Source organism: Oncorhynchus nerka, linkage group LG24, assembly GCF_034236695.1.
Source record: "Oncorhynchus nerka isolate Pitt River linkage group LG24, Oner_Uvic_2.0, whole genome shotgun sequence".
NCBI lineage: Eukaryota > Metazoa > Chordata > Actinopteri > Salmoniformes > Salmonidae > Oncorhynchus > Oncorhynchus nerka.
In genome coordinates, this window is record NC_088419.1 from 88,015,376 (window position 1) to 88,040,687 (window position 25,312).

The 25,312-nt window shown below is 43.6% G+C and overlaps 2 protein-coding genes across 2 annotated transcripts; one reads left to right on the forward strand and one right to left on the reverse strand.

The window, feature by feature from the left end:
* The first annotated feature begins 417 nt into the window (after positions 1–417).
* Positions 418–11,513, forward strand: LOC115126711 (complement factor H-like). Its single transcript, XM_065009252.1, has 6 exons — positions 418–594; positions 5,605–5,748; positions 9,752–9,904; positions 10,598–10,606; positions 10,737–10,922; positions 11,206–11,513. Exons 1-6 carry the CDS (start codon positions 525–527, stop codon positions 11,454–11,456), a joined length of 813 nt encoding a protein of 270 aa, XP_064865324.1. The 5' UTR covers positions 418–524; the 3' UTR covers positions 11,457–11,513.
* Positions 11,514–16,665: 5,152 nt separating this feature from the next.
* Positions 16,666–25,096, reverse strand: LOC115126710 (complement factor H-related protein 1-like). Its single transcript, XM_065009251.1, has 9 exons — positions 24,923–25,096; positions 20,253–20,444; positions 19,954–20,130; positions 19,615–19,800; positions 18,953–19,126; positions 18,368–18,541; positions 18,036–18,242; positions 17,718–17,757; positions 16,666–16,821 (listed from the first exon to the last, which is right to left on the reverse strand). Exons 1-8 carry the CDS (start codon positions 25,005–25,007, stop codon positions 17,738–17,740), a joined length of 1,215 nt encoding a protein of 404 aa, XP_064865323.1. The 5' UTR covers positions 25,008–25,096; the 3' UTR covers positions 16,666–16,821; positions 17,718–17,737.
* Between the last annotated feature and the right edge of the window lie 216 nt (positions 25,097–25,312).

Here is a 25,312-nt window from a genome sequence, read left to right on the forward strand (position 1 = left end):
CGGCTTGACGGGAAAAGGTTGTCTTGCTGGAACAAACATAGCTATGTCAATAGACAGTAAACAGACAGGTTTATGTGAGGTTTATGTCAGTACACATTTGTTCAGCATGTTTGGTGATTCATCAATGACCTTACAAATGGAGCTTATCATCATTACAATCAACATTCAAAGTATTTGCTACCTGTCTAAATGTCTTTCTATCTCTAAATCTATGCTCTTCAGATTAGATATGTCTCTATATGGCTGACCAAATGATTTGCACTTTTAAATTAGTTTTGATTTGCTCAATTAATGAATAGACTGAACCAATGCAGTTCCTACATTGAGCATTTTCCTCAGTGTTTCCCCTCCCCGCAACATAGGTTTGATTGAATTCTAGTATTTGGGTCAGTCCCTCTGGACAGTGGTTCTCTTCAGTGCTCCCTGGGGGCTGGAACTCTGTAGACAAACATTAACTTTGGGATAGACACTCTATATTTATCTTCTACTCCTTCCATTTTTACTGCATCTACCATTTGATCAACATGAAATCATCTCTGACTCTGCTGTGTCTGGTGGTATGGGTGAATGTGGATGCTTCATCAGCTCAGACTGGTAAGGATGTGTTTTCCTTCACTTTCTCACATGCTTGTAGTGCCCACATTGTGTTAGTATACACCAATTGCTCTGTAAGACACTGACTAGACTATACAAAGTGAGCCAACGTAACTGATGTGTTTACTTTGCTACGTTTAGCTACTATTGTACATCATCATAGGGAAACAGCACATTACTCTTCTGATACGCAGGGAAAGTGACGACAATTTCTGCCTTCAATTCCATATTCACTTTTTATGTTTTTGACAGGACTTCAGGAATATAAACTCAGCAAAAAAAGAAACGTCCTCTCACTGTCCACTGCGTTTATTTTCATCAAACTTAACGTGTAAATATTTGTATGAACATAACAAGATTCAACAACTGAGACATAAACTGAACAAATTCCACAGATGTGACAAACAAAAATTGAATAATGTGTCCGTGAACAAAGGGGAGTCAAAATCAAAAGTAACATTTGCCGGTGATGTCTGGTGAGGACCTGCCTTACAACAGGCCTACAAGCCCTCAGGCCTTCCTCTTTCAGCCTATTGCGGATAGTCTGAGCACTGATGGAGGGATTGTGCGTTCCTGGTGTAACTCGGGCAGTTGTTGTTGCCATCCAATGTAAATAGTCCTGTAGCCATTTGATTAATTGTTCAGCAGTCTTATGCCTTGGGGGTAGAAGCTGTTAAGGAGCCTTTTGGTCCTGGACTTGGCGCTCTGGTACCCGCTTACCATGCAATAGCAGAGAAACAGTCTATGACTTGGGTGACTGGAGTCTTTGATGCCAGATCTCTGACCTCCTCCCTATAGGCTGTCTCATAGTTGTAGGTGATCAGGCCTACAACTGTTGTGTTGTCAGCAAACTTAATGATGGTGCTGGAGTCATGTTTGGTCACGTAGTTGAGGGTGAACAGGAAGTACAGGAGGGGACTAAGTACACACCCCTGAGCGTCCCCAGTGTTGAGGATCATCGTGGCAGACGTGTTGTTGCCTACCCTTACAACCAGTTGCAGAGGGAGGTGTTTACTCCCTGTGTCCTTAGCTTAGTGATGAGCTTCGACGGCACTATGGTGTTGAACGCTGAGCTGTGGTCAATGAATAGCATTCTCACATAGGTATTCCTTTCGTCCAGGTTTGAAAGGGCAGTGTGGAGTGCGATTGAGATTGCATCATCTGTGGATCTGTTGGAGTGGTATGCAAATTGGAGTGGTTCTAGGGTATCCGGGAGGATGCTGTTGATGTGATCCATCACCAGCCTTTCAAAGCACTTCATGGCTACCGAGTGCTACGGGGCGGTAATTATTTAGGCAGGTTACATTCGCTTCCTTGGGCACAGGAAGTATGGCGGCCTGCTTGAAACATGGGCGTGACAGTACCCCCTCCCCCAAAGGTGCGGACTCCCGGCCGCACACCTAAACCCAGAGGGGAGGGTCTGGGTGGGCATCTGTCCACGGTGGCGGCTCTGGCGCTGGACGTGGACCCCACTCCATCATAGTCTTTGTCCACCTCCTTAGCGTCCTTAGATTGGCGACCCTCGCCGTCGACCTTGGCCTACTAATCTCAACAAAGGGCCCCTCTGGACTGAGGGGCAGCTCCGGACTGAGGGACAGCTCGGGACTGAGTGGTAGCTCGGGACTGAGGGGTAGCTCAAGACTGAGGGGTTGCTCAAGACTGAGAGGAAGCTCAGGACTGAGAGGAAGCTCAGGACTGAGAGGAAGCTCAGGCAGGTTGATGGCTCTGGCAGATCAATGCTGACTGGTGGCTTAGGCTGCTCCATGCTGACGGGAGACTCTGGCTGCTCGTGACAGGCGGGAGACTCTGGCGGCTCATGACAGGCGGGAGACTCTGGCGGCTCATGACAGGCAGGAGACTCTGGCGGCTCATGACAGGCGGGAGACTCTGGCAGCTTATGACAGGCGGGAGACTCTGGTGGCTCATGACAGGCGGGAGACTCTGGCGGCGCTGGACAGGCGGGAGACTCCGGCAGCGCTGGAGAGGAGGGAGGCTCCGGCAGCGCTGGAGAGGAGGAAGGCTCTGGCAGCGCTGGACAGGCGAGGCGCACTGTAGGCCTGGTGCGTGGTGCTGGCACTGGTGGTACTGGGCCGGGGACACGCACAGGAATCCTGTTGCGGGGAGCTGCCACCGGAGGGCTGGTGTGTGGAGGTGGCACTGGATGGACGGGACCATGAAGGCGTACTGGAGATCTTGAGAGCAGGGCTGGCACCAACCGCCCTGGCTGGATCTTCACCCTAGCCCGGCAGATGTGAGGAGCTGAGATGTAGCGTACCGGGCTAAGCACGCGTACTGGGGACACCGTGCGTTCCACCGCATAACACAGTGCCTGACCAGTACCACGCCCGCCACGGTTAGCACTGCTAGGCGCACTGTAGCGCTGAGCTGGCACAGGACGTGCAAGGCTAGGGAGGTGCACAGGAGGCCTGGTGCGTGAGGCTGGCACAATCTTCACCAGCCGACTAGCACGCACCTCAGGACGAGTATGGAGAGCTGACCCAGGTGCCATCAAATCCCCGACACGCTCCGTCAGGCGAATTCCGTGCCTTATGCACCAACACAGCAACTCCCTCATAACTCTCTCCTCCAATTTCCCCAATTAACTCCTTCGTAGTCTCTGCTTCGCTCACCTCCAACACTGGCTCTGGTTCTGGTTTCCTCCTTGGCTCCTTACGATAAACAGGGGAAGTTGGCTCAGGTCTGACTCCTGACTCTGCCACACTCTCCCTGTGACGCCCCCCAAGAAATGTTTGGGGCTGACTCTCGGGCTTCCATCCGCGCCGCCGTGCTTTCTCCTCATACCAGCGCCTCTCCGCTTTCGCTACCTCCAGCTCTTCTTTGGGACGGCGATATTCTCCTGGCTGTGCCCAGGGTCCTTTACCGTCCAATTCGTCCTCCCATGTCCATTCCTCTTTGCACAGCTCCTGCTGCCGCTGCCTGTCACCACGCCGCTTGGTCCTGTTGTGGTGGGTGATTCTGTTACGGTTTTCTTCTGGTGAAAGAGAGGCGGAACAAAACGCAGCGTGGTTATCTTTATACATCTTTAATGAAAGATGAAAATGTGAGCAATATACTTATACAAAACAAGAAACGTGAAAACAATGAAAACAGTCCTAACTGGTGCAAAACACAGAGACAGGAACAATCACCCACGAAATACTCAAAGAATATGGCTGCCTAAATATGGTTCCCAATCAGAGACAAGCTGTCGTCATCATACCCTGACGTTGGACATATACCCTGATGAAGACAGCTTGTCTGTCATACCCTGATGAAGACAGCTTGTCTGTCAAAACGTTGGACATAAATATTTTTGCATCTGATCTCATAGAGTGTGCGGCTCTCCTATACTTTTTAAGTGTTCCACTCCGCTAGCCGGCACCTCGCTGCACTTGATGCATTTATGTAACTACTTATTTCAGTTAGTAATAAGCATGCACCCATTAAAATGACTGTAAAAACAGTTACATCCCCTTGGATTGATGAGGAATTGAAAAAAATGTATGTTTGAGAGGGATGAGGCAAAAGGTTTGGCAAATAAGTCTGGCTGCACAACCGATTGGCAAACGTACTGCAAATTAAGAGATCATGTAAACTAAATTTAAAAAACTACACAATGAAACAAATATATAAAGAATATATAAAGAATGATAGTAAAGCGTTATGAGCACCTTAAATTACATTTTTGGGAAAAAAGCCAACTCGGCTCCTTCATTCATTGAATCAGATGGCTCATTCATCACAAAGCACACTGGTATTGAAACGTACTTTAATGACCTTTTCATTGGCAAAGAAAAGCAAACTTAGGAATGACATACCAGCAACAAACACTGGCACTACACATTCAAGTAGATCAGACCAAAAGTACAAGAATTGTACTTTTGAATTTCGTAAAGTCAGTGTGGAAGAGGTGAATTATTTTTTTTTGTCTGTCAACAATGACAAGCCTCAGGGTCTGACAATCTGGATGTAAAATGACTGGAGATAATAGCAGATGATATTGCCACATCTTCAATTTAAGCCTACTAGAGAGCGTGTGCCCTCAGGCCTGGAGGGAAGCTAAAGTAATCCCGCTACCCAAGAATATTAAAGCCCCCTTTACTGGCTCAAATAGCTGACCAATCAGCCTGTTACCAACCCTTAATAAACTTCTGGAAATAATTGTGTTTGACCAGACACAAACCTCGTCCACAGGCTATTGCACACATATAAGCCTGGGATATCAACCATTCAAAGTTGGCCTTAGTGGGAGTGACCATAGAATTGTATGGGAATGACCTTACTGAATAAAAAATGTGTTATCATGTCCTTTGACAGCAAAAAGTTAACACAGCCACAAAGTCATAAACTCCGCCCAGATCCACAATTTCCCTTCTTCGAGTTTCAGTTTAAACCTAATACTAACCTTTACCACACTGCTCACCTTATGCCTAACCCTAACCAATTTTGACTTTGTGGTTTTGCTATCTAGTGGAAACCATTCCCCTAGCCTCAAGAGAGAGAAAAAACAACAAGCCCTAATTTCCATCTAGCTAATTATCAAAGGACAGAGCTAGCTAATGGCTTCACACAGATGAATAAAGACTATACACTTATAATCTTTGGTCGATTGTGGGGAAAACTATCCCAATAAGAGCTACAAACACAATCTCTTTACTGCCAAGACGTCTGACCGACTAATGCACAAGACACATGGGGAAAGTTATTGTGGAGATGATTGGTTGGTAGATTAAGCCAATGAGTAATGCACTGGGAGATTATTTTATCATATTTGACATAGTGGGTTATGTCACATTGGACATTGGTGATTATTTCACACAGTTATGTCCCATTTATGAACCATTTATAAAGCATGACATACTGTTGTAGATGATTTGTAACACATTTATGTAGTGCTGATGAACGCATCATGAGGCCTTAATAAACTGAATGTCATTTGAAGCGGGACCGTCTCGGTCAATGTAGTTAGTTGCACTTTGATGGTTCAAACATGCTGTCCTTCATCTGCAGAGTATTGTGGTAAGCCTGAGGGTGAAGGGAGGAGAATGCTGCCGATTCCTGATCGAGAACGTTATGAAAATGGGGACCAAGTGGAGTATGGATGTCTTGCAACTTGTAAGAACGGAGAGTGGGATAAGACCATCAAGGGCAAAGGTCAGTTTAAAGGGGCAATCTGCAGTTGCTACACCCATTGTTGGACTTCTAAATGAATTACATGTACCAAATGATTCTTGAAGAACATAACTTATAAATGACTCATGAGCTCAGTTCAACTGTCGCACCTCATCATAACCCAAAATATAAGATTGTTTTACTCCTTTGTTTGTAAACAAAGTAAATGTAAACAAACTCTATATAGCCTCAATAGATGGTTCAAAGTATAATGTTGATATCATGGATGGTCTATCCTTGCATCTATAGCTATGTCTATGAATTTGAGAGTGGTAACATTTCATCCCTCAGCTTTTAACCAAAACAGGGGTGGGGATGCTCTTTCTTCTTGTGTGTTTAATGTCTATGGCATTACTATAGTACTGTAAACATTGAAGTGCTTATTGCGTTTACTACATTTCAGGGCTTGACATTAACTTTATTACCCACTTGTCTTTTGGAAAAGTAAGAAATATTTTTGACTTGTGTGAAAGCTCAAGTCCAAATTGTGTTGTATGATGCAAGAAGACACTTTACAAAATGAAATACATTATTACCATACAGAGAATGAGACAAAACTGTAGAATACCATCTGTCTAGAGCTGGGTAATATTATTGTTGTTGTTATTGATATTGTTGCTAGATAGCAATGTAATTGATCTAACAGTGAATGTAATGTCCAACAAAAACTGTCCGTTGGTAGACCTATATAGAGTATATTTACATTTACATTTACATTTAAGTCATTTAGCAGACGCTCTTATCCAGAGCGACTTACAAATTGGTGCTTTCACCTTATGACATCCAGTGGAACAGCCACTTTACAATAGTGCATCTAAGTCTTTTAAGGGGGGGTGAGAAGGATTACTTTATCCTATCCTAGGTATTCCTTAAAGAGGTGGGGTTTCAGGTGTCTCCGGAAGGTGGTGATTGACTCCGCTGTCCTGGCGTCGTGAGGGAGTTTGTTCCACCATTGGGGGGCCAGAGCAGCGAACAGTTTTGACTGGGCTGAGCGGGAACTGGACTTCCTCAGTGGTAGGGAGGCGAGCAGGCCAGAGGTGGATGAACGCAGTGCCCTTGTTTGGGTGTAGGGCCTGATCAGAGCCTGGAGGTACTGAGGTGCCGTTCCCCTCACAGCTCCGTAGGCAAGCACCATGGTCTTGTAGCGGATGCGAGCTTCAACTGGAAGCCAGTGGAGAGAGCGGAGGAGCGGGGTGACGTGAGAGAACTTGGGAAGGTTGAACACCAGACGGGCTGCGGCGTTCTGGATGAGTTGTAGGGGTTTAATGGCACAGGCAGGGAGCCCAGCCAACAGCGAGTTGCAGTAATCCAGACGGGAGATGACAAGTGCCTGGATTAGGACCTGCGCCGCTTCCTGTGTGAGGCAGGGTCGTACTCTGCGGATGTTGTAGAGCATGAACCTACAGGAACGGGCCACCGCCTTGATGTTAGTTGAGAACGACAGGGTGTTGTCCAGGATCACGCCAAGGTTCTTAGCGCTCTGGGAGGAGGACACGATGGAGTTGTCAACCGTGATGGCGAGATCATGGAACGGGCAGTCCTTCCCCGGGAGGAAGAGCAGCTCCGTCTTGCCGAGGTTCAGCTTGAGGTGGTGATCCGTCATCCACACTGATATGTCTGCCAGACATGCAGAGATGCGATTTGCCACCTGGTCATCAGAGGGGGGAAAGGAGAAGATTAATTGTGTGTCGTCTGCATAGCAATGATAGGAGAGACCATGTGAGGTTATGACAGAGCCAAGTGACTTGGTGTATAGCGAGAATAGGAGAGGGCCTAGAACAGAGCCCTGGGGACACCAGTGGTGAGAGCGCGTGGTGAGGAGACAGATTCTCGCCACGCCACCTGGTAGGAGCGACCTGTCAGGTAGGATGCAATCCAAGCATGGGCCGCGCCGGAGATGCCCAACTCGGAGAGGGTGGAGAGGAGGATCTGATGGTTCACAGTATCGAAGGCAGCCGATAGGTCTAGAAGGATGAGAGCAGAGGAGAGAGAGTTAGCTTTAGCAGTGCGGAGTGCCTCCGTGATACAGAGAAGAGCAGTCTCAGTTGAATGACTAGTCTTGAAACCTGACTGATTTGGATCAAGAAGGTCATTCTGAGAGAGATAGCGGGAGAGCTGGCCAAGGACGGCACGTTCAAGAGTTTTGGAGAGAAAAGAAAGAAGGGATACTGGTCTGTAGTTGTTGACATCGGAGGGATCGAGTGTAGGTTTTTTCAGAAGGGGTGCAACTCTCGCTCTCTTGAAGACGGGAGGGACGTAGCCAGCGGTCAGGGATGAGTTGATGAGCGAGGTGAGGTAAGGGAGAAGGTCACCGGAAATGGTCTGGAGAAGAGAGGAGGGGATAGGGTCAAGCGGGCAGGTTGTTGGGCGGCCGGCCGTCACAAGACGCGAGATGTCATCTGGAGAGAGAGGGGAGAAAGAGGTCAGAGCACAGGGTAGGGCAGTGTGAGCAGAACCAGCGGTGTCGTTTGACTTAGCAAACGAGGATCGGATGTCGTCGACCTTCTTTTCAAAATGGTTGATGAAGTCATCTGCAGAGAGGGAGGAGGGGGGGGAGGGGGAGGAGGATTCAGGAGGGAGGAGAAGGTGGCAAAGAGCTTCCTAGGGTTAGATGCAGATGCTTGAAATTTAGAGTGGTAGAAAGTGGCTTTAGCAGCAGAGACAGAGGAGGAAAATGTAGAGAGGAGGGAGTGAAAGGATGCCAGGTCCGCAGGGAGGCGAGTTTTCCTCCATTTCCGCTCGGCTGCCCGGAGCCCTATTCACTACAAACAGCGCGCTCCACTCCGTTCCACTTGTGCATCATCTCAATTACATTCTCTGTTTGTAAAGTGGTAGCATTTCCTTATTATTTAATGTTGAGGGAGAAGGGCCTTGGTCGGGGAGGTGACCAAGAACCCAATGGTCAGTCTGACAGAGCTCCAAAGTTCATCTGTGGAGATGGGAGAACTTTCCAGAAGGACAAGGCACCTAAAGGACTTTCAGACCATGAGAAACAAGATTCTGTGGTCTGATGAAACCAAGATTGAACTCTTTGGACTGAATACCAAGCGTCACATCTTGAGGAAACCTGGCACTATCCCCACGGTGAAGCATAGGATGGCAGCATCAAGCTGTGGGGGTGTTTTTCAGCGGCAGGGACTGAGAAACTAGTCAGGATTAAGGTAAAGATGGAGAGACCTGCAAATAGCTGTACAGCGACAAGAAGAATGAGAGAAACTCCCCAAATACAGGTGTGCCAAGCTTGTAGCGTCCTACCCAAGAAAACTCGATGCTGTAATCGCTGCCTGAGGCGCTTCTACAAAGTTCTGAGTAAAGAGTCTGATTAATAATGTAATTGTGATACTTATGTTTCTTTTTTAAATACATTTTCAAAAATGTCTAAAAAACAGTTTTTGCTTTGTAATTATGGGGTATTGTGTGTAGATTGATGAGGGAAAAAAACAATTGAATACATTTTAGAATAAGGCTTTAACTTAACTAAATATGGAAAAAGTCAAGGGGTCTGAATACTTTCCGAATGTAGAGTACAAAAATATGATTGAAAAACTGCTTGTGGCTCTCAATGCAATACAATCATTATATTCTGATGTGCTCTGCAGAGATTTATTTATTTTTGACATTTTTTTAAAACGGTTACTAGTCCAACGCTCTCGGGTATGGTGCCTCCACAAATTGTGAGAACAGTGCGCAACACATCACATCCGGAGGACACTTTGATTCAATTCTGATCTGAGTAATTGTTTGATGTCATTATAATGTTATTTTTTACTTCCATTCGAACAACTTAAGTCTATATTTTGCTTGCCCGACTTTTTTTGATTTTCACTTGTCCCCCGTACAAGCTTTAATGTCGAACCTTGCAATTGGATTGATATTTCCACACAGAGTAACACATTACACTGTTTTTACAAGATGTGGTGGAAATGGAGGAGTCAAAAGAGTGTATGAAGGAGGGTATTTGTCCATGTCTGTGCTTCACTTGCAGATTACTGTAGTAAACCTGAGGGTGCAGCCACCAGAATGCTGCTGATTCCTGACCAAGAGAGATATGAAAATGGGGACAAAATAGATTATGGATGCCTTAGCGGCCCAAACACAGGCTCAAGAGGAAAAGCAACTTGCAAGAACGGAGAGTGGAGTAAGACAATCGAGTGTCAAGGTAAGTCTGTAGGACTGTATTTTAAAGTACAGAAAGTACCAGGTATTTACATGAACATATGGTAATTAGACAATTATAACCTATTAATAATTGATTCATTTGAAGGTAGTTACCAGAAGAAAAAAATCTTCAAATTTTTAAAATTTAATCAGGCAAGTCAGTTTAAGAACAAATTCTTATTTAAAATGACGGCCTACCGGGGAACAGTGGGTTAACTGCCTTGTTCAGCGGCAGGATGACAGATTGCTCTGGGAATTGATCCAGCAACCTTTCAGTTAGTGGCCCAATGCGCTAACCACTAGAATAATTAGCCCATTGCTAGAGGTGATGACACAGCAGTCCAATTACTGTATGTCCATGATTTGGAGGGCACTTCCACCACCCAAAGCCTTTATATTGAGCATTTTCACAAGAACTGTGTGATGTTTCCTGTGATTCTACTGCAATAGATTGAAATCAATGTTTGAGTATTTCAGCATTTTGGATCAGTCCCCCACTCTTCAGTGCTCCCTGGGGGCTGGAACTCTGTAGACAAACATTAACTTTGGGATAGACACTCTATATTTATCTTCTACTCCTTCCATTTTTACTGCATCTACCATTTGATCAACATGAAATCATCTCTGACTCTGCTGTGTCTGGTGGTATGGGTGAATGTGGATGATTCATCAGCTCAGACTGGTAAGGATGTGTTTTCCTTCACTTTCTCACATGTGACCACAATGGTATAATACAGGCTGCAATGGCCAGGACCATCCCTGAATACAGGACTAGTAAAGGTACTTTTATAACCTCACTCATGTCTTCCTAGAGCCCAAGGATTTCTGTGGACCACCTCCACATCTCATGAACGGAGACACAAACGGCGGTACCAGAGAACGCTACAGAAATGGAGAATCAGTTCAATATGTCTGCCAGAACTACTACATCCTTGATCCCCCTTCAGCGTACAAGACGTGTCGTGATGGGATCTGGATAGGACTGATAACCTGTCTGAGTAAGTAGCCGTCTAAAATAATATTGGCCCAAAGTCTCGCTTGCTAACTCCCCTTTAACGATCAGAATGGAATGGAATTCAAGTTCAATTGATTATTATTTTAAAATGCATCCAGAATTGAAAGGTAACTGTTGAACCATGCTCCTGAGGCATTGACAAGTGGTATTCCTCAAGGATCTATGGGTATAGGGATGTCATTTATTAAAATGACAAACAACTAACTATCTTTGGCCCTTGAAGGACATGTTCACACACTGATTCCTGTACCATCTTCTCGTTTCAGAACCCTGCACTGTGGACGAAGAGCTGATGAACACACAGAACATCCAATTTAAATATCCTCCGGAATATCAAACTAAAGTCTATGCCACACATGGGGATCATATCACTTTTAAGTGTACTGGTCATAGTAGACTGAGCCCAGGTAGCGTTGATTTTCGTCAGCAGTGTATAAATGGGGTCATGAACTTGCCTCATTGCCAAACCCCTGTCAATAGTTTTCTCAAATTATTTTCAGATTCATTGTCTGAATAAATGTATGGTTTTTCATGATTGTCCAACATGAAATAAAGTGCTGCTGGTTCATATTTACTCATCTACTTTTGATTATTTTAATTGTTCCATGGAATAAAATTATCACACACACACACAACACCAAGCTTTCTAACGTTAGTGGTGTGGGAATGAATTTCTCAAAGTTCAATATAAAGACACATAAAGGATTTTTCCCCCAATATCTTAGCAACCAGACAATATTTATAAAAAAACTTGTGATGTTCAACTGCATCATCATCACATATTCCCTTGATGACGTGTTCCTTCCTGTTGCTGGCATCCTGATCATTTAAGCAGGAATCTTGTCCTTCAATTCTCATATGCAAGAAAACGTTTAATGTCATATTTTATGTATGGTTCGTCAAATTGGCTGGCTAATATGGGGCTAAGGTGACCATGGCAGTACAGACATACTCCCAAGGTGCAGAAATAGATGTTGTCCCTCCCCTTTTGCCCCTAGAAAACATGGCTTGACGGGAAAAGGAGGCACTGGCTTGCTGGAACAAACATTAGCCATGTCAATATACAGTGAACAAGGTTAATGTACAGTAAGGGTTATGTTAGTCCAGGTTTTGTGATTGGATAATGACACAATGTTTCAATAGATCTTATCCACATTCTAACTACAGTGATACCTGTACCACTCAATGCTTATTTAGCTCTTAATGTAAGCACATCAGATTACTGTAGAAATGTCTCTATCTCATGTAGCTGAACAATAGTGGAAGACCGAGAACACAAGTTATTTATTCTGATATCTAATATAGTGGTCTTAAAAATACTACAAATGAAAATCATTCAAATGAAAATGAGTTGTTTTCTGACCTATTATTAATAGACTGAACCAACACAGTTCCTACATTGGGTATTTTCACAAGAACTGTTCTTTAAAAAAATAAAAAATAAATGTAAGGGTTGGATCAACTTAATATTGCAGAAAGATTGCTGCTTTCATCAATATAATAGTCTGCATAATTTCCAATCCCACATATCATTTTGGGGAAATATATATATCCATATACATACACGTATGCACACATATTCACATATATACAGTGGGGAGAACAAGTATTTGATACACTGCCGATTTTGCAGATTTTCCTACTTACAAAGCATTTAGATGTCTCTAATTTTTATCATAGGTACACTTCAACTGTGAGAGACGGAGTCTAAAACAAAAATCCAGAAAATCACATTGTATGATTTTTAAGTAATTCATTTGCATTTTATTGCATGACATAAGTATTTGATACATCAGAAAAGCAGAACTTAATATTTGGTACAGAAACTTTTGTTTGCAATTACAGAGATCATATGTTTCCTGTAGTTGTTGACCAGGTTTGCACACACTGCAGCAGGGATTTTGGCCCACTCCTCCATACAGACCTTCTCCAGATCCTTCAGGTTTCGGGGCTGTCGCCGGGCAATATGGACTTTCAGCTCCCTCCAAAGATGTTCTATTGGGTTCAGGTCTGGAGACTGGCTAGGCCACTCCAGGATCTTGAGATGCTTCTTACGGAGCCACTCCTTAGTTGCCCTGGCTGTGTGTTTCGGGTCGTTGTCATGCTGGAAGAACCAGCCGTGACCCATCTTCAATGGTCTTACTGAGGGAAGGAGTTTGTTGGCCAAGATCTCGTGATACATGGCCCATCGATCCTCCCTTCAATACGGTGCAGTCGTCCTGTCCCCTTTGCAGAAAAGCATCCCCAAAGAATGATGTTTCCACCTCCATGCTTCACGATAGGATGGTGTTCTTGGGGTTGTACTCATCCTTCTTCTTCCCCCAAACACGGCAAGTTTAGACCAAAAAGCTCTATTTTTTGTCTCATCAGACCACATGACCTTCTCCCATTCCTCCTCTGGATCATCCAGATGGTCATTGGCAAACTTCAGACGGGCCTGGACTTACGCTTGCTTGAGCAGGGGGACCTTGCGTGCGCTGCAGGATTTTAATCCATAGTGTGTTACCAATGGTTTTCTTTGAGACTGTGGTCCCAGCTCTCTTCAGGTCATTCACCAGGTCCTGCCGTGTAGTTCTGGGCTGATCCCTCACCTTCCTCGTGATCATTGATGCCCCACGAGGTGAGATCTTGCATGGAGCCCCAGACCGAGGGTGATTGACCGTCATCTTGAACTTCTTCCATTTTCTAATAATTGCGCCAACAGTTGTTGCCTTCTCACCAAGCTGCTTGCCTATTGTCCTGTAGCCCATCCCAGCCTTGTGCAGGTCTACAATTTTATCTCTGATGTCCTTACACAGCTCTCTGATCTTGGCCATTGTGGAGCGGTTGGAGTCTGTTTGATTGAGTGTGTGGACTGGTGTATTTTATACAGATAACGAATTCAAACAGGTGCAGTTAATACAATTAATGAGTGGAGAACAGGAGGGCTTCTTAAATAAAAACGAACAGGTGTGTGAGAGCCGGAATTCTTACTGGTTGGTAGGTGATCAAATACTTATGGCATGCAATAAAATGCTAATTAATTACTTAAAAATCATACAATGTGATTTTCTAGATTTTTGTTTAAGATTCCGTCTCTCACAGTTGAAGTGTACCTATGATAAAAATTACAGACCTCTACATGCTTTGTAAGTAGGAAAACCTGCAAAATCGACAGTGTATCAAATACTTGTTCTCCCCACTGTACATACACATACCTATGTAGATATACATACTTTTTAAAGACAATACGTTTATTATTCCTTGCAAACCCTACCACCCTTCCCCCAATTGGAGTAAACTAATAAAAAGTTAGGCTTCTACCTTCAGTTTATACATCTCATACACATTTTACAGACACAATATTTTACAATAGTTATATTTTGTTTGTTTTTAGTCCTTCCTCTATTTCTGATGTTCATCCAGTTTGATGTATATTTGTAACTGTGCTATTTCACAAATTTATGAACCTATATCCATTTTACAGACCTCGAATGTTTTACATTGGCTATCATGTTATAAGTCCCACCCTTCAGCTCCATTCAACCCCTCCCATTTATTTCTCATCATCATCCATTTTGGATTTCTATTTGCTATATATTTTTCAACTATGCTGTGATGCTTCACAAAAGTAGTGAACCTTTCTATTCTCATAGCTTCTACAGATTGTACATTAAAAATACCCTTTTTGCTAATATAATTATTATATTATTGATTGACTGACTATGGCTTTTCAAATCACCCGGTATTGCTATCTGCAGCGTTAGTTCTAGGCAAATATTGCAATTCTTCAGCCATTCCTGGACCTGTGTCCAAACACGAGCTACATATGGACAATACCAAAATACATGATCTAATGACTCTGCCTCCAAGCAGCAGAATCTGCAGAGCTGGGAAGATTGTATCCCCCATATATATAACATTTTATTTGTTGCAAGAATTTTGTATAGTAATTTAATTTGAAAAATTTGAAGTTTTGAATCTGGCGTTGTTTTGCGTATCAATTCATAAACCATGTGCCATGAAATGGGTACATCGAAAATCTCTTCACAACTATTTTGCAATTTATATGGCATAGCTGTCAGTTTTTTGGTCCGTAAATGAAATTGGTATATGTTTTTATTTATCACACTTTTCGTTAAACATTTATGTTCTTTAATACAGGGCCGACATGCAAGTTCCTTAATTTTTCTCCCTTCTACTTGCCTCCTCCATTTTTGTGGTAATGCTGCAATTAATTGGTTGTAATTTTGGGTAGAGCAGACATTTCCATATGTCTGTGTTAGCTGCATGTGTGACATAACTCCACCAGTCCTATTTATGATATCATTCACTAAAATTATACCTGTGTTTTTACCGCAGTGAAGGTTTGATTAAATTCTATATATTGGAGTTTTCCAGTATTTTGCGTCAGTCCCCCTGGACAGTGGTTCTCTTCAGTGCTCCCTGGGGGCTGGAACTCTGTAGACAAACATTAACATTAACTGTTTATTTATGTTCTACTCCTTCCATTTTTACTGCATCTACCATTTGATCAACATGAAATCATAGATGACTCTGCTGTGTCTGGTGGTATGGGTGAATGTGGATGCTTCATCAGCTCAGACTGGTAAGGATGTGTTTTCCTTCACTTTCTCACATGCTTGTAGTGCCCACATTGTGTTAGTATCCACCAATTGCTCTGTAAGACACTGACTAGACTATAAAAAGTGAGTAAACGTAACTGATGTGTTTACTTTGCTACGTTTAGCTACTATTGTACATCATCATAGGGAAACAGCACATTACTCTTCTGATACGCAGGGAAAGTGACGACAATTTCTGCCTTCAATTCCATATTCACTTTTTATGTTTTTGACAGGACTTCAGGAATATAAACTCAGCATAAAAATAAACGTCCTCTCACTTTCCACTGCGTTTATTTTCAGCAAACTTAACGTGTAAATATTTGTATGAACATAACAAGATTCAACAACTGAGACATAAACTGAACAAATTCCACAGACATGTGACAAACAAAAATGGAATAATGTGTCTGTGAACAAAGGGGGGGTCAAAATCAAAAGTAACATTCAGTATCTGGTGTGGCCAATGACAAGTGATACTGACCTGAGAAATAGTTTGTCAGCTTTAATGTGCATTTGTTAGGTAAACATCTGTAAATCTTATTCTGTTGCCTTGTAAAGACTCATGGAGACAACGTGTCATCTCTTTTCCACAACTTTATTGTCTTGATAAGGTCAATCACAATCATAACAGTTGTCCACTTATATTACACCTTCAGGTAATGAATCACACAGCTGGGAGATACAGGAGAATATTCACACATTATTGAGCGTGTCGGTCTAATCCTGAATGTTGATTGGTTAAGACCGCATTCCAGCCGGGGCCTATTCCACAAGCTACCACTGGCTAAATCTATGACTTTAAAATGCCTATTTACTGTTTCAACTGACTGATAGAAGGATATTCAACAATCACATCACTTCCACTGTCTCATCAGCCCAGCCAGGCAATTTATAAACATGATCCAAGCATCTGAAGGATATTCACACAATCACATCACTTTGTACTCCAATATAACAAATGTACCATTTTAGTCTAGCTTTAGATAGCTGTTCTTTTTCTGTTGAATCCGCCCTTGGGCTCTCCCGCTATCTATAATGAAGCAAATGTCATTCAACTGAAAGATACTGTTACTCTCTTTTGTTTCAATGATGTGAACCATCAGATCAATGTCAAATGTTGAAAAGACACATGTATTCCATTACTGGATGGCTCACATTTCTTCTAAATCTAAATTAAACAAGCGACAGACACCACAAAAGCAAATGGCTCTTCTCCTTGCATAAAAAGGCGGCTTTGTACGGATTCTTGAAATTGATGGAGAGAACATCATGAGTCTGTAGGAATGAAATCACATGACAAGACAATCAGTCGGTTGAGTAACTCCATTGTACGCTGATCTCGGCAAAGAACCTTGGCGTGATCCTGCTCCATGATCTCGCCCATCAACACGACAACTATAGAGGATAATCTGAGGAGTAATACTGCTGATCATGACTACTATAGAGGAGAATCTGAGGAGTAATACTGCTGATCACGCCTCCCTACCACTACTATAGAGGAGAATCTGAGGAGAAACCCCACCTCTTTAATACGGTAATCCCTCTCACCCCCTCCCCCTGATCAGGTCATAAGGTGAATGAATTTGTAACTATAGAGGAGAATCTGATGTTGAAAAGAGTAATTACTGCTGCAAATCATGCTACTATGAAATTGATGGAGAATCTGAGGAGTAATACTGCTGATCATGACTACTATAGAGGAGAATCTGAGGAGTAATACTGCTGATCACGACTACTATAGAGGAGAATCTGAGGAGTAATACGGCTGATCACGACAACTATAGAAGAGAATCTGAGGAGTAATTCTGCTGACCGCTACTATTATAGATCAGTCTGTGGAGTAATTCTGCTGATCACTACTATTATAGATCAGTCTGTGGAGTAATTCTGCTGACCACTCCTACTATCATGGATATTAGACAGTGTTTAACCATGTGACCTTTTATCTGTGTGTCAATGATTAGAGAAATGATTCCTGCTTGATGTGATGTTATACTCCATGTTTCTGTTATGCTTCACTGATAAGCCATAATACTGTTTATAATGTTGTGTATAATACTGTTCATAGTACTGTTTATAATACTGGACTTCAGACATTTGCTCTGCCTTCACTCCTACTACAGGTTTGTGTGATTATAAGACATGCCATTCTCCTGGTTAATTTAACTTACCCCTTATGTTCATCATCTACCTATGAATAACGATGGCTACCTAAAAAGCAAAGAACAAATGATTTTAGTTATACAGTCAGAAGGTTACACATAGTGGCCTCATTGAATATGATCAAACAGGTGGATTGATTTTCATAAAAAAAGGTTTAGATCAAAATGAGAAAATACTATCCATTTCTATTGTATTAATCTACAGTAGATAGCTCACAGGGCATCCTGGACTTATGCATTCCATATATTAGATGATGTTAAACTCTTAATGTTGAGAGAATGACTATCTTACACTGATGGGTGTTCCTTTACATGACATTAACTTACATATAGGTATGTGTTCTCCATACTGTAACTCTCCATCATCACACTTCACCTCAATTCCTTCTATATTCCATGGTGAATAACGTTTCAATTTATGGTAATATCCCTCTTTGCAATGAAGAGTCTTTTTTTCACCGTGCGCAGTATAATCTTTCTTGGGTAAATTCTGTAGATTGTACTCTGCATCAAAAGTGGAAATCTCACAAGGCCCTGATGGAAATGAAACCCAGTCATTTTTTCATTAACTTAGTGTGCAGTACATATTCATACATTTATATACACTTGACATGTAGATATAACACCATGTTCAGACCAGTTGAAAATAATGTACTTACGTAAACACTTTGGAGGACTCGGCCATTTTCCATTCAGACATCTGATGCTGCCTGTGAAACTCAGTGTAAACTGTCTCCTGCATTGGTAGGACACCTCTGTAATTACACCTTCAACATCTCTCTTTTCCTTGGTGAAATCTCCATTAGTAATGGGAGGAGGATCAGGACAGCTTGCTAGATTAAACAGGGAATAGATAGAAATCATAATACAATACCATGAAAATACAGTACCGTGATAATACAGTACCGTGAAAATACAGTACCATGATTCAGTAACATAATCCAGTACCAAGATAATACAATACCATGATAATACAAGACCATGATTATAGAATACGATGATATTACAGTACCATGATAATAGAATATATATTATTATAAAACAGTACCATGATACACTATTATGATAATACAATTCCATGATAATACTATACCATGATAATAGAATACCATTATAACACTGTATCATGATAATACAGTACCATGATAATAGAATACCATTATAATACTGTATCATGATAATACAGTACCATGATAATACAGTACAGTACCATGATAATACAGTACCATAGACTTAAGACTTACCGTTACACTCAACTGGCATGTGCCATTCTCCATTCTTGCAAGTTGCTTTTCCTCCGGGGCCTTTGTATGGGCTAATGCATGTATAGCCTATTTGGTTCCCATTTTCGTATCTCTCCAGCACTTGGTCAGGAATCTCCATTCTCCTCCCTGCGCCCTCAGGCTTACCACAGTACTCTGTAGGTGAAGCACAGTATGTTTGAATTCTCAAATTACAATCAAATACCAGAGGCACAAAAGTGGCAGAGAATGACTGTATGGTTAGAACCATAGTCAAGGGCCAATGTACAGTATATTCAGAGAATGTAACTGGGGCAATGTGTGATTTATACTGTAAATATGCACTGAAACTCATCCATTATCATATCAAGGAATACTACACTATAATGAATTATAGTAAAAAACAACAGCAACTATCTCAAAGTGGACACATTGGGGACATATTGAGAAAATATAAATCAGAGATGTATATTTCTGTAAAACCAAGCAATGCCTAAACAAGTATCCCGGATTGTATGAGAGAATAATGGTGTTATGTGATACAGAATTTTTCATCTCAATGAACATTTAGATATCATTTTTCCCTGTTTGAATAGGTGCTGTTCATAGTAGAGTAACTCTAAACTGAATTACTGCATCAGTTTCAAACAGTTATCAATACTTACGTTTGCATGTTGGTGGTGGAGTTGTCCAACTCCCATTTTCACAAGTAAGTGTTTTATGTCCCTCTATTTCAAAGGACTTGCGACATTCATAATTCACTTCAAATCCCTCTATATATTTATTTTGATACGGGATTTTAACAATTGCATTTTCAACTTTAGGTGGAGGATCACATGGAACGCCTTGCACTTCAAGAGAAGAAAATATTGATGGGGTTCGGGGTCCTTTTCCCCAAACTATTCCAACATATAGTGAACATACATTGAGGGATGACTGGCCACTGTATACAATTAAAATCAAGTGATTGTTTTAAATGAACAAAACTATTAACAACTACTCACGTCTACAAGCTGGTAACGGTGTTTGCCATTCTCCATCCTTACATTTTATAGTCTTAGTTTCAGATGTGTATCCAACTTTGCAATCAATTGTAACAGTTTGTTCATTGTTATAGACTTCACTGTGAGGCACCTTTCTTGTGTTGGGAATGACAGGGATTCTGCCACATTGTGATTGATCTAGAGAGAAAGAGCATTGAGATTGAGTTTCAGACCAATATAGCCAAGTCAGAGGGAAATGCATTCTACTGTTCTTGATCTACTTTGTAAAGAGGTAATTTCTAGAGGATCTGTTTTCTTACCAATACACTCTAATATTCCAGACCATGTTCCCTCAGTACATGTGGCTTCACCCCACCAGCCCCCGGTAAAGGGTTTGAGCCCTTCATTGCAGGAAAAGTATATCTTGCTATTCCTGGGATCAACATTCCTCTCATTTGACTGAACTATGAATCCATTCCTCACAGTTGGGTTGATACATGCTCCCTCTATTTCTGGGGGAAACAATGACATGAAACATTATAGAACAAAATGTGACACATCAATGTTTTTAAATCCGGTTCTACAGTTGTAACGCTGAGTTCCTCCCAATTGACCCCGCTGCCAGTAGTAGTGAGAACTCACAAGAGGGTCACGTGGATCACCACATGTTATCCCTACCATGATAGAGATGTTTAGTATTAGCATGAAACATACCAGTACAGTAATACACAGTGATTACACTGTCTATACCTCCTTATAGCCTCTAATGATGCATGCTCCCTTTATTTCTGGGAGAAACAATGGCATGGAAACATTACAGAACGCATTGTGACACATCGTTCAGTTAACAGCGCACTTAGAGGACATGTTCTACAAAACATTTCCATATCATTACATTTTGGCCAAGCTGTTAGTTTGATAAAAGCACTGAACAGAGCAATATCTGGAAAACCAAATGGAAGCAAAGTGAGTGAATGTTCATGCCTTCACGTCTACCGTTAGCTAGTCCACCGTCTACCGATTAGCAGCACAACTTACACTCAACTGAACGACTTGATTAGTGTAGTGTTAGCTAGCTACATAGTTGTCTTTGCTGTCTTCGTATCCAAGCTAATTGTGTAGTTTAGAGTGTGTAGTTTTAGAGTGATTATCTTAATTTACCGAGGTTAGCTAGCCAGCTATTTGTCGTCCTTAACGTAACAGAACTTCCGCACTCAACAATCCGGTCGCATTTCTCTTCGCTCCACAGGTAGTATCACATTTTTCATTTCATTACAGTACAACGGCTTGATTTGTTTGATCGTAGCTAGCTACATAGCTAGCTACATAGCCGTCTTTCTATCAAAGATATAATTGTGTAGTCTTGAGCGATTTCCTAGGTTAGCTAGCCAGCTATTGTCGTTCTTTTAACGCAACGTAACGTAAATCAACACTGCTAGCTAGCCAGCTAGCCCCGAATAGCAGCACAGTAGCACAGTAGAAACCATTACACTCAACGGAACGACTTGATTAGTGTAGTGTCAACAACGCAGACACTGCCAGCTAGCCTACATAGTCAACAACGCAGCCTCTGCCAGCTAGCCTACTTCAGCAGTACTGTATCATTTTAATCATTTTAGTCAATAAGATTCTTGCTACGTAAGCTTAACTTTCTGAACACTCGAGACGTGTAGTCCACTTGTCATTCCAATCTCCTTTGCATTAGCGTAGCCTCTTGTGTAGCCTGTCAACTATGTGTCTGTCTATCCCTGTTCTCTCCTCTCTGCACAGACCATACAAACGCTCCACACCGCGTGGCCGCGGCCACCCTAATCTGGTGGTCCCAGCGCGCACGACCCACGTGGAGTTCCAGGTCTCCGGTAGCCTCTGGAACTGCCGATCTGCGGCCAACAAGGCAGAGTTCATCTCAGCCTATGCCCCCTCCAGTCCCTCGACTTCTTGGCACTGACGGAAACATGGATCACCACAGACAACACTGCTACTCCTACTGCTCTCTCTTCGTCTGCCCACGTGTTCTCGCACACCCGAGAGCTTCTGGTCAGCGGGGTGGTGGCACCGGGATCCTCATCTCTCCCAAGTGGTCATTCTCTCTTTCTCCTTACCCATCTGTCTATCGCCTCCTTTGAATTCCATGCTGTCACAGTTACCAGCCCTTTCAAGCTTAACATCCTTATCATTTATCGCCCTCCAGGTTCCCTCGGAGAGTTCATCAATGAGCTTGATGCCTTGATAAGCTCCTTTCCTGAGGACGGCTCACCTCTCACAGTTCTGGGCGACTTTAACCTCCCCACGTCTACCTTTGACTCATTCCTCTCTGCCTCCTTCTTTCCCTCCTCTCCTCTTTTGACCTCACCCTCTCACCTTCCCCCTACTCACAAGGCAGGAAATACGCTCGACCTCATCTTTACTAGATGCTGTTCTTCCACTAACCTCATTGCAACTCCCCTCCAAGTCTCCGACCACTACCTTGTATCCTTCTCCCTCTCGCTCTCATCCAACACTTCCCACACTGCCCCTACTCGGATGGTATCGCGCCGTCCCAACCTTCGCTCTCTCTCCCCGCTACTCTCTCCTCTTCCATCCTATCATCTCTTCCTCTGCTCAAACCTTCTCCAACCTATCTCCTGATTCTGCCTCCTCAACCCTCCTCTCCTCCCTTTCTGCATCCTTTGACTCTCTATGTCCCCTATCCTCCAGGCCGGCTCGGTCCTCCCTCCCGCTCCGTGGCTCGACGACTCATTGCGAGCTCACAGAACAGGGCTCCGGGCAGCCGAGCGGAAATGGAGGAAAACTCGCCTCCCTGCGGACCTGACATCCTTTCACTCCCTCCTCTCTACATTTTCCTCTTCTCTCTCTGCTGCTAAAGCCACTTTCTACCACTCTAAATTCCAAGCATCTGCCTCTAACCCTAGGAAGCTCTTTGCAACCTTCTCCTCCCTCCTGAATCCTCCCCCCCTCCTCCCTCTCTGCAGATGACTTCGTCAACCATTTTGAAAAGAAGGTCGACGACATCCGATCCTCGTTTGCTAAGTCAAACGACACCGCTGGTTCTGCTCACACTGCCCTACCCTGTGCTCTGACCTCTTTCTCCCCCCTCTCTCCAGATGAAATCTCGCGTCTTGTGACGGCCGGCCGCCCAACAACCTGCCCGCTTGACCCTATCCCCTCCTCTCTTCTCCAGACCATTTCCGGAGACCTTCTCCCTTACCTCACCTCGCTAATCAACTCAACCCTGACCGCTGGCTACGTCCCTTCCGTCTTCAAGAGAGCGAGAGTTGCACCCCTTCTGAAAAAACCTACACTCGATCCCTCCGATGTCAACAACTACAGACCAGTATCCCTTCTTTCTTTTCTCTCCAAAACTCTTGAACGTGCCGTCCTTGGCCAGCTCTCCCGCTATCTCTCTCAGAATGACCTTCTTGATCCAAATCAGTCAGGTTTCAAGACTAGTCATTCAACTGAGACTGCTCTTCTCTGTATCACGGAGGCGCTCCGCACTGCTAAAGCTAACTCTCTCTCCTCTGCTCTCATCCTTCTAGACCTATCGGCTGCCTTCGATACTGTGAACCATCAGATCCTCCTCTCCACCCTCTCCGAGTTGGGCATCTCCGGCGCGGCCCACGCTTGATTGCGTCCTACCTGACAGGTCGCTCCTACCAGGTGGCGTGGCGAGAATCCGTCTCCACACCACGTGCTCTCACCACTGGTGTCCCCCAGGGCTCTGTTCTAGGCCCTCTCCTATTCTCGCTATACACCAAGTCACTTGGCTCTGTCATAACCTCACATGGTCTCTCCTATCATTGCTATGCAGACGACACACAATTAATCTTCTCCTTTCCCCTTCTGATGATCAGGTGGCGAATCGCATCTCTGCATGTCTGGCAGACATATCAGTGTGGATGACGGATCACCACCTCAAGCTGAACCTCGGCAAGACGGAGCTGCTCTTCCTCCCGGGGAAGGACTGCCCGTTCCATGATATCGCCATCACGGTTGACAACTCCATTGTGTCCACCTCCCAGAGCGCTAAGAACCCTGGACAACACCCTGTCGTTCTCAACTAACATCAAGGCGGTGGCCCGTTCCTGTAGGTTCATGCTCTACAACATCCGCAGAGTACGACCCTGCCTCACACAGGAAGCGGCGCAGGTCCTAATCCAGGCACTCGTCATCTCCCGTCTGGATTACTGCAACTCGCTGTTGGCTGGGCTCCCTGCCTGTGCCATTAAACCCTACAACTCATCCAGAACGCCGCAGCCCGTCTGGTGTTCAACCTTCCCAAGTTCTCTCACGTCACCCCGCTCCTCCGCTCTCTCCACTGGCTTCCAGTTGAAGCTCGCATCCGCTACAAGACCATGGTGCTTGCCTACGGAGCTGTGAGGGGAACGGCACCTCAGTACCACCAGGCTCTGATCAGGCCCTACACCCAAACAAGGGCACTGCGTTCATCCACCTCTGGCCTGCTCGCCTCCCTACCACTGAGGAAGTACAGTTCCCGCTCAGCCCAGTCAAAACTGTTCGCTGCTCTGGCCCCTCAATGGTGGAACAAACTCCCTCACGACGCCAGGACAGCGGAGTCAATCACCACCTTCCGGAGACACCTGAAACCCCACCTCTTTAAGGAATACCTAGGATAGGATAAAGTAATCCCTCTCACCCCCCTTAAAAGATTTAGATGCACTACTGTTCCACTGGATGTCATAAGGTGAATGCATCAATTTGTAAGTCGCTCTGGATAAGAGCGTCTGCTAAATGACTTAAATGTAAATGTAAATAAAAGCACTGAACAGAGCAATATCTGGAAAACCAAATGGTAGCAAAGTGAGTGAATGTTCATACCTTTACAAATTCCACACCAAATCCTCAAATAGGGAATAAAACAGGCTAAAATCTGATGCTTGATCTTTCCAGTAGCCTTAAACCTTCTGTATCAGTGTCTTGACTCTTATTCTCAGAGTTTTAGATGATTGAAATGTAAATGTCATCCTACCTTTACAGCCCAGTGTCTTGGTCCAGCCATTTGTAGTACAGGTAGCAGTAGGTCTGGTAGTACTGTCCAATAGTTCATAATTCATCTTACACTCATAAGTGAGTAGATCATTGAATTTGTATCTTGTTTTCGGGTCTTTAATCACAGCATTTAGGATATCTGGCTTGTCACATGTAATCTCTGAAAGACAAACAATGTCATTCTGATGCAGTCCAAACTAACATCGGAGCACATGGTAATTAAACCGCAGTGATATTCAAAGATGGCTTCCTTCAAAAAACTGCACCTTCACAGAGTGGTTCTGGAGTCCAGGACCCATCACTTGTGCATGTGGCAACACCCCGGGCATTTGTGGTTTTAAATCCGGTTCTACAGTTGTAACGCTGAGTT